The 10,505-nt window shown below is 38.2% G+C and overlaps 2 protein-coding genes across 2 annotated transcripts; both read right to left on the bottom strand.

The window, feature by feature from the left end:
- LOC116206405 (purine permease 3-like) lies at positions 1 to 3,158 on the bottom strand. Its single transcript, XM_031539273.1, has 3 exons — positions 2,579 to 3,158; positions 2,172 to 2,469; positions 1 to 620 (listed from the first exon to the last, which is right to left on the bottom strand). Exons 1-3 carry the CDS (start codon positions 3,037 to 3,039, stop codon positions 246 to 248), a joined length of 1,134 nt encoding a protein of 377 aa, XP_031395133.1. The 5' UTR covers positions 3,040 to 3,158; the 3' UTR covers positions 1 to 245.
- A 2,384-nt stretch (positions 3,159 to 5,542) lies between these two features.
- On the bottom strand, positions 5,543 to 8,618 carry LOC116205991 (purine permease 3-like). The gene is made up of 3 exons (XM_031538712.1): positions 7,972 to 8,618; positions 7,570 to 7,867; positions 5,543 to 6,083 (listed from the first exon to the last, which is right to left on the bottom strand). Exons 1-3 carry the CDS (start codon positions 8,418 to 8,420, stop codon positions 5,733 to 5,735), a joined length of 1,098 nt encoding a protein of 365 aa, XP_031394572.1. The 5' UTR covers positions 8,421 to 8,618; the 3' UTR covers positions 5,543 to 5,732.
- Positions 8,619 to 10,505: the final 1,887 nt, after the last annotated feature.

Here is a 10,505-nt window from a genome sequence, read left to right as displayed (position 1 = left end):
TGGGGTGAAAAAATGCTTGGACTGTAATTCAACCGGAAACTACATACGTTGTTTCGGTCTTTTAGTTCAAATTAAGATCCTAATCATCATGGATACAGTGGGATTTATAGCAATCGCTGATCGTATGCTAGTATACTAAATCGAAGGTGATGTGCTTCCCCATCGTATTACAATTTTAGCTCAAATTCACGAAATCAAACCTTGCACATATGCCCCAGTGATGTCAACTGTATCTTTTAACTGTCCTAAGGGATGGAGTGGCCGTTCAATTCTACTTCCGAAGGAGGATGCTGAATCTGATTCTGAGACTGATGCGGATTCCGGTCTCGTTTCTTTGTGTGCTTGAACTCCCCGTAAAAGTATGAGACGAATCCCCAGAGAGACAGAGCAAGCGAGACTCCTTTCTCCGCTTGGAACTTCTCCTTGAAGAAGATGACGGCGAGGACTTCGGTCAGGGGGAGCATGAGCGAGATGAGGATTCCGGAGAATAGGGAGGAGGCACAGAAGATGACTCCAACGGCTCCTAGGAAAAAGAATTGCCCCATGATTGCATTCCAAACCAGGACCATGTAGTACTTGAATTCTCCAAGCCCATATTCCTTTGCTTCTCTAGGAATTGCCTGCGATGGTGATGGTGATGGTGATGGTGATGGTGATGGTGATGGTGATGGTGATGATGGTGATGATGATCAATAATAATAATAATAATAATAGTTCCATTTAGATGTTATTAATATGTTAAATACATTTCTATAAGAGACCATTTCTAACTAAAGAGAAGAGAATTCTTCATCTAGAAAAAGCTAAAAGAGACTGCCCATATTGGACTTCGGTGGTAATTGGTATATGCCAATATAATTTGGAGGTTGACATAGACCAATGCTTACAATGCCTGAACGGGAAAAAATTCTTAAAATGATTACTTTATGTGACAGTGACAAAAAATTAATAAAATGTGTTTATGATAATTATTTCGATGATTCAAATTTTTTATTTATTTATTGTAATTTAATTGATATTTTTTCACGACACATGATAAGATAGAAATATCGAAATTCTTTTCATGAAGGGGGAGAATTGTTTTAATTCCTCTTATATTTTTTTATTAAAAAAGATAACATGCTTTAATTCCTCACCTGGTTCATTTTTCCAAGTTTGTCGTTTTTCAAGAAATATAAGGAACTGACAAGGAGATGGACATGCTCTACTGGTCAACTTCTAATTAAAATATATAAGTACAAAATGATTGTGGAATGAAGGATAAGTGCGTAACAGAGATTATGATTAGATCATTTCTGTAATTAGCCAGCTGTTAAGCTGCAAAAAATTATTAGCCAGGAAAACAAAAAACAAAAAGAGAACATAATTTTCCTTTTCGTTCGGGTTGAATAGGTCGGAGACGGCTCCGTACTTTCCAAAAAAAAATCGAGGCTAAGGTGGAATCAATGAATAAATAAAATAATCTGTAAAGAAGTAATTAAAGATTAAATAATGTTAATAAGGATTCTCATAAGAAACTTTGACCTAGACAGTTCTGTATGCACATCGATCTTCCATAATAACTCATCTATTTTTTTATTACAAAGAAAATTCAAGGTCTAATATAATGAAATAGAAATTCTAAGGGTGCGTTTGGATTCATAATTAAAGTAACTTTGATTTTGATTTTGATTTTGATTGTGAAAAAGGACAAATGAGATGTGATTATAAATTTGACTTGGGAAACGTGTGTTTTTGTTGTGTTGTATGTTGAGTTAAAGTTAAAGTTAAAATTTTTGACTTGGAAAATGTGTGTTTTTGTTGTATAGTGTGTTGAGTTAAAGTTAAAATTAAATGTTTGGGAATCCAAATAGGATAACTAATAAAGAGACACAGCTAGTTTCAATAGATATCGACTGTCTTCTAGGTCAATAGATTATGGCGTGTTTCATGTGCTCAACGTGTTTTGGAAATGGAATCGATTGTCTGCGGAAGAATAGGTGCACGTTCTGCAATATTATCGCAGGCAGAATATTCATCTGGGACATATTTTAAATATTCCCTTGGTCCTGACCAGCATTTCATATAGCTTGACTGACTCCGAATGCCGTCAAGGAGCATCAAACTTGACTAAAACTACGCACATCGATACTCCAATATGTAAATACTAATAAAGAGGGCTTGGGTAGTACCTGAAAGTCCTTATTGATCAACATGCCGATGGTGCAAGCAGCGGTGGCAAAGAAGCACAAGACAAGCTGATACTCCAGCACGAGCGAGTATGTCATGACCTGCTTGCCCTTCTTGTAGCTCAGCTCCACCAACGGCAGTATGAAGCCGTAGAGGACTGCCGCAGCAGCCGTCATTATGAACCCCAACATGTACTGCCTATCCGACTCCCCCTCCGGCCGGTCGCTTCCTGTGTGTAGCGCCAAGACTACTGCCCCTGGCGTCAGCAGGAACACCGAGTTTGTTGAGTAAGCCGTGAACCTGGATGTATATGTATTCTATCCCTAGTTATTATGAGGATTCAAAATTATCTGTTATCGCATAATTCATCATATATCTAATTTACGGTAAAATTTAGTATGAGCAGTACTTCTGCTTCACGAGGAGAAAGGCGAAGGTGGCGGTGAAGGCGAGCTGGCTGGCGATGATAAGGGACGAGGTGGAGACAGGGAGGAGGGACACCCCGTAGGCATAGAAGTAGTTGTCGACTCCGCTGAGGATCCCAATGATGGCAGAGGCGGTGAAGAGGAAAGGCTTCATGAGGACTGACCTTGGGGCAGCGGGGTAGCCCCTGCCACTGCCCCCATCAGCAGAGATAGCGGCCGGTCCCCGCTGGCAGCGTTGGATGTAGGAGATGGCGAGGGGGATGATGATGACGGGCCAACCACCCGTCTGGAGCCAGCTCAGTAGCCACAACCGCTTGCCACCATGGATGAAGTACAGCCGCATCACGAGAGGCGAAGCGGCCGTTCCTATGGCTAGGATGATGCTGTTTAGGATTAGGAGGATCCTTTTGAGTTTGGTATTGGAGATTGGTCCATCCTCTTCCATGGCAGAGATTAACTGGAAGAAGATGATAAATCCTCTAATAAATGTTGTGCGTGGTTGGGCGGCTGCGGGATGTTTGCGACGTTCAATTTATACGCTGGGAATTATGATGAGGCCTTTTTTTTTTTTTCAGTGAGACTTTGAGACAGTATTTCTTTTTCTTTTTTAGGAATATCGATCAATCTCGTATGATGAAATATAAATCATAGTTGCTATAAAAGGACATGAATAATCTCATAATAAGAATTAAACTTGCAACCTCTTGGTTAATCGGTGAGCAAGCATTACTATTATTACACCTCTTTCTCTATGAGACATTATTTAAATATTTTTACCGGGGTCGAAAGAAGTACAGCAACAAATGTCCTCATCTATGAGCCGCTCATAGAGTTTTTATGTTCGATTCTCATCAGTAAAATTTCTGTCCTTTTATTTCTCATGTCTCTTTGCAGTATAATAAAGCGATGTCATTTATGACCCCAAAAAAATGTTCTTACTTGTGCATTTATGTTTCTTATAAATTATATATAACAGTCATGTGGGCTATTACGAAGGTTTATATTTGTAGGCGGCGACCAAAATCTCCTAGCTAATAATTTCATATCAAACTTAGGTGGTATTTGTTTCAACTTAATCAAATAACTGCCTAAAAAGTTAATTACAAATTAGTTATATAAGAAAATAAATATAAGAAAACTTGACTATTTAACGATGGAATCGAAAACCACTTAATGAATAAGATGATGCTTGTTTCAACTTAATCAAATAAATACTTAAAAGTACCAACATGGATTGGTTCAAACGGTTCGACACTTGTTCCCCTTAAACAAAGTATTAGGTTCGAGTATTGTGAATGGAGAAAATCCATACTTGGAAAGTTTTACCCCCTTAGTGGGCCGACCTGGTTTAAGCTGGATTAGTTAGGGCCCGTTAGATTTCCAAATACCAAGGTCCACACCAAAAAGATAAATATTTAAAAGTTAGTTATAAATTAGTTATATAGAAAAATGAATGGGAAGAAACTTAACTATTTAATTATTGAATTGAATACCACTTAATGAGTAAGATGGTGCTCGTTTCAACTTAATCGAATAAGTACTTAAAAGTTAATTATAAATTAATTATGTATGAAAATGAATAGGAGAAAGAGAGAAAAATGATATATGTGAGTCTAAACTACTTAATGATTGATCGAAAATCACTTAATAAAGTAACTAAAAGAATTTAACTTAATAAAATATGTTATTTTTTACTTATTGATGTCCTTTAACTCTTTCTTAAAGATATTCTAATCATTGTCCTTCATCCCCTCTTTCTGCACATATTTAATTTGAACTAATTAAGTACTTATTGTTTTTTATATACTGAATTTATCAAACACCAGCATAATCTCTTCTCCAATCGGTCCAAGCAGCTACTAGAGGTAGTGCGACAATCCAAGATTTCATTATCACACGTTACCGTATCATTTGTGATATAAAAGTTATATATACATATTGAGAGGTAAATGTATTATGAATGCACATGTTAGGTAAAAAGTGCGCATGAATTGGGGTTGATATACAATTAATAAATTGAATGAAAATTATATATGGTATATGCAATTATATTACTTGTATTTTTTCAAGTAAATTACTTGATGTCGAGTAATTTACTTGTTTCTTATATAAATTACCCGAGTGATAAGTAAATTAATTGAAATATTTTCAAGTAAATGCATGTATTATATATACATATATTATAAGTGAATGGTAGAATTTTCAAACTGCTTGACTAGCTGAGCACCATTAAAGGTTGAAAAAATATATTAAACTAATATACCAAAAAAACATCTTGCGTTGTTGACCTTATCTTCATAATGATGATGAAATCGTGCATTCCGATCCACCAGGATAGCTTTGGCCATGTTAGAATCTTTCTTCTTTTTCCCCTTCAATTTCTCCCACCGGCCAGAGCGTATGTCCTTGCTCGAAAGGCAATTCAAAGAATTTGTAAAAAGAAGAGAATCATTTCCTTGTTCACTACCATTTGTGTACTAAAAGTTCGCGCTGTTATCCTTTTTGGTAAAGTTTAACGGTTCGATTTGCTGTTTCATTGTGTGCCCGGCAAATATAAAGGAACTCGATCTATGCTAAGTAAGAAGGAAGAAGAGGAGCAAGAGAACATTTAAGACTGTCAAGGAAAGACACATTAGACGCCCTAAAGCAGTTCCCTTGGTGCGAGACATTAATTAACTTACAACTGGGAGTGGATCAGGTTCTCCTGCGGGTGTGCCGCCTGAACTCATCAGGCCCTCGATTGCCACGCGGTTAGATGAGTATAAAACTTGAGCATCCATGCTGTCAATGATGTTGTGTTATTATCATTAATCAGCAAGAAGCTAATGGAAATGATATATATCATCTCGGCTCAATTTTGTTACCATTGGACGTTGTCTCTAATTTCTTGCTGGTTGATGATATATGATAGAGGAAAAAAATCTAAATAAAGTGGTATTAAGCTCGAGTAGGCAAAAAATTATGGGGGTCGCGTGGTTAATATTAAGACAACTGAATTTTCCTCTTGAAATAGGTAGAAAATTTACCTATTATTGCCTTTGCAACCACTGAAGGACCAATCCATAGGTCAAATTGAGCATTTGACAAATCAAAACTTAACTACTATAGCAACTTCATGCATCTCTCTTAACAATACTCTTAAGGGATAATATGGCCGTTCATTTCTGTCTCGTGATTCTGGTTTTGGTTTTGGTTCTTCTTCTTGTTTTGCTTGATCTCTCCGTAAAAGTATGATGTGAATCCCCAGAGTGACAAGAAGAGCGAGACGCCCTTCTCAGCATTGAACTTCTCCTTGAAGAAGATGACGGAGAGAACTTCGGTCACGGGGAGCATGACCGAGACGATGATCCCCGAGGTTAGGGAGGATGCACAGAAGATGACTCCAATAGTTCCTAGAAAGAAGCATTGCCAGAGGATGCCAGACCACACTAGGACTAAGTAGTACTTGAATTCTCCAAGTTCAAATTCCTTTGCTTCCCTTCGAATTGCCTGCAAAAGTTATCCCATGGAAAGATATGAGCCATCATCAAGTCAATCCTAAATTATCAGTCACTCGTGCAAATATGATAAATGAAATTGCCCTGACAAGAACTATTCGCGCATACTTCACTAACGTGAATGTTGCATTTAAATATTCCTTATAACCGTAAAAAAAATAAATAAATATATAAAAAGAGAGGCACCACCCATGAATCCGATCGATTCCACTGTTCAGGAATACCCAGAATTTCCAATTAAGTTGTAAGATTGCAATTAATGATATATTGGGGCTAGCTGATATTACTAGCTAATTTCAAGAATGTTTTTGAGCTTTTGCGAAGATGTTAAATGAGTTTGCCCCTTTTTGACTTGCCTGAGAAGGTCGGCAGAATTTATAGGTTTGGATGATGGCTACCGGTCAAAAGCCAAGTGAAACAGTCTCCAACCCAAAGGATTTTTTTTTTTTGGGTATGCACCATCTGAAAATAGAAAGTCCAATGTGTATAAGTTAATTCAAATTCGAGCCAAATTGATTCACTAAGAAGTAAAAAGCTATTTCAAATTTAAATTTTCTCCATTCTTAAAGCTTAAGTGTGAAACTTTTTTTTAAGGAGCATGCGCCGAATTATCTAAACTATCTCGCAATTGATTAAAGTACTTTTTTCTTCTTGGTAGAAAGTTGAAGTACTGCTTAGCTTCCTTTCCTTCCAAAAAAACTCCCCAAAATTAAATACAAAATTCTGTTTTTTTTTTCTCAAAGGAAAGGGAAAAAAGGAGTTCTGATTGTACGTATTGATTATTTTGAACCACAAGAAAACTTTTTGATGGAATAGTCACGTTGCCAGCAAAGTTCTTTGTTTTTTTCTTCAAATCCAAAGAATTCTTTAGAAATGAAAATTTTAAAAAAATGTATTTTATTACAAAGGGAAGCCGAATAGGATAAAAAAGGAAGGAATCAAAACTTAAACGCCCGGAATAATTAGTTGCTGTGGAAAATTCGCCCGTGAGAACTCAGAATTGATGACGGCATATTTGGCTTCTAGGTCCAGAGTAGAGGAAGTCTGACGTTATGACTAAAGGGAAGAGGACAGGGACGATCGGAGTCTAAATGCAAGCAAGTATAAATTACAAATAATATAGAAGTAACTTAGAATAACTCACAAATTCCGATTAAATTAATGTGTATATATATATATATATATATTTATTTTTTTTGGGTAAGATTACCAAATATCCCCACTTGAGACTGAACCCACAACATATTTCTTGTGTTTATCTTTTTTTTCTTATTTTATTTAATCCATAGGATGCGAACAAGATCACCAAACTTCAGCATAGCTTAGGCATCTAGATTCGCCTACCATACAATCCGAATCCTTCCCTTTATTTTACTACTGCACTGAGATATATGTATAGAACCTGCAGAATTTAGGGCTCAGCAATTAGGGTTACTGAATGGCGCCAGCTGTTTCTCCATAGGATGTCAGTATAATACCTGAAAGTCTTTGTTGATGAGCATGCCCACTGTGCAAAAAATGGTGGCACTTATGCACATGACGAGTTGGTACTCCATGACCAGCGAGTAGGTCATGACCTGCTTGGCCTTATTGTAGCTCAGCTCCACCAGAGGCAGGATGAACCCATAGAGAGCCGCCGCTAGCACCATCATCACAAACCCCAGTATGTACTGCCTGTTGGACTCTCCTTCGGGCCGGTCACCCCCAGCATGCAATGCCAGCACCGCCGCCCCCAAAGTCAGCAGGACCACCGAGTTTATCGAGTACGGCGTTAACCTGTAGAGTTATATAAATAATATCCATGAACACATACACACACATATATATCTACTATATATCAGAAATTTGTATAGATGGTAACATTTAGCATTGATCAGGACCTCAGCTTCACGAGGAGGAAAGCGAAGAATGCAGTGAACCCAAGCTGGGATGCGATGATGAGGGACGACGTGGAGACAGGGAGGCGTGCTCCCCCATAGGAATACAAGTAGTTGTCGACGCCGCTGAGGATCCCGACCAACACCGCAGCGATGAAAAGGATCGGCTTCATGCGGAAGGGCCTTGGGGCGGGGCTGCCGCTTCTCCCGTCTGACGTGGTGGTGGCCCAGCTTTGCCGGCGGCGGATGTAGGAGATGGCAAGGGGGATGAAGAAGACAGGAAAGGCAGCTGTCTCGAGCCAGCTCGCGAGCCACACCCTCTTACCACCATGGATGTAGTAGAGACGTATGATGAGGGGGCCGCCAGTCGTCCCGATACAGAGGATGAGGCAGTTGAGCACCAGGAGGATCCTCTTGAGGTTGGTTTTGGAGATTGCTCCATCACCTGCCATGGCGGCCGGAGAGGTGGGGAAGATGTCTCCACTGCGTACTCCAATGATCTGTCTTTCTGTGTCTCTGCACTGCCTTCAGCTGTTCCCGAATGGGTGGGTGTGTCTATTAATGTTCGTGTTGTTTATATTGCGGCATTTAACCCCGATATGGAGAAGTGGCTTTAGTGCAATGACATATGGCGCCAACTTGGAACCGAAAGATTCTGGATTGGATCCTCATTAATGGGAGTTATATGCTCGTTCATTTCACTTTAGTTCTTATCCTTACATTCAGCCCATGGGCTACCAAAAAAAAAAAAACACTTGCCGGATGAGGAAAACAATCCTTATGAAAATAATAATAATGTAAAATTCACACTTGGACCTACTCAGATTTGAGTCCATTTACAACATAAAAGTTTAAGCTAATAGGTTATTGGGTCCAAACCTCATATAAACTTGTGGTTTTTTTTTCATTTTTCAATCTAGGATAACCTATCTCAACACCTGCCCTCACGTGATAACGTGTGGTCCAACATGTATCACGTGCCTTTAAACACCGCCCTTAACAAGAGACCACGAGTCGGACATCCTCTTCCGTGCTCGTGCAAGGGGGGATAAATATCAAACTAGCCTCGAGCTCCATACTCGAACCTAACTCGAGATGCACTTTTAGTTATCTCGGAACTGGACCAGGCCACTCTTGGGCCTGATTAACATGAGGCGCACTCTTGGCTGCCTCGAAACTGAATATGCGTGGAGTGAGCCCACATGAGCGCGCAGAAGCATAATTTGCTCTGATACTATCTTAAATTCTATCGGGTTTACATGAGTTTGAACTCAACTTTCAACTTAAAAGCTCGAGTTTTTAAGTGGATATGGACCTAAACCCAATGAAAATTTAATATGATATCAGAGCCTAGGTTATGCGTATGCATGTCTACGTGGTGTGCGCATCCACACCATGCTAGGTCCAGTATGTCGAGTGTAGTCAAAGTGCTCCTCTTGTTAGCCCCCCTCGCTCGAGCACGGAAGAAGAGCCCGACTCGAGGTCAATTGTTGAGGGCAGGTGTTTTAAGGGCACGTAACAACATGTAGGTAAAAATAGACCACACATTTCACGTGAGAGCGGGTATTAAGGATATTAATCCCACATAGAAAATATATATCAAAATCCATTGGTTTATATAAGACTTATATACCATCACTTATCAGCTTGAGTTTTTTGGTGGATATGGGTCCAGGTCTATATAAACTCAATGAAAATTTAATAAATAATAATAATAATAATAATAATAATAATTATTATTATTATTATTATTATTGGTATTTTATTTGGGGTGTATTCACTTTTACAGGATGAATCGATGTCCCCTCGAATTATTGCATATATGAGCCCCATTTCATATTATAAAATGCGTGCTCTTTTTCACTTGCCTGCATGTACAATGCGTGCTATTTTTCACTAATCTGCACGTAGTACTTAGCCAAATACTCATCCTCAATGAACGATCACGTGACGGACATTTTGTTTCACTTTCTCAGTTTAACATGAGGTGCATTTTGCGATGCACTTGGTACTGGGTTTGGTGGTATAAGCCAACACCTGCACATAAAATCCACTCTTTTTTTTTTGGGTAGATATATAAAATAATTATCGATATCATATAAAATTTTTACTGGATCAACGTGCAGTGAAATCATTTCCAACCTAAAAACTCATATTAATTAATTATAGTTCTTGAGTCTCATATATTTCATGGATCTTTAATTACTTGATTGGCCTGAGAAATAAATTCTCTCTCCACGTATATATTTGAAGTGGGCAAATTACAAAAAAAAATCCAAATTTTGTAAAAAGTCTCAGTTTTGTCTTAAATTTTGTTTTGTAATAAAAAAATCGTAAGTTTTCTAAAATGTCTCAAAAATAACCTCCGTTATAACTTCCGTCAATTTTTGCTGCTGATGGTGGATCCCTTTAACAGTCCACATAGGTCACACGTAGGCAAAAATTGACGGAAGTTATAATGGATGTCATTTTTTAGATATTTCAGAAAACTTATGGTTTTTTCTGTTAGAAAACAAAATTTAGGACAAAACTGAGAC

The sequence above is a fragment of the Punica granatum genome, chromosome 4 (genome assembly GCF_007655135.1).
Source record: "Punica granatum isolate Tunisia-2019 chromosome 4, ASM765513v2, whole genome shotgun sequence".
NCBI classification, from domain to species: domain Eukaryota; kingdom Viridiplantae; phylum Streptophyta; class Magnoliopsida; order Myrtales; family Lythraceae; genus Punica; species Punica granatum.
The sequence above is the reverse complement of the archived record's forward strand: the minus strand, read 5'-3'. Positions and strand labels throughout refer to the sequence as shown.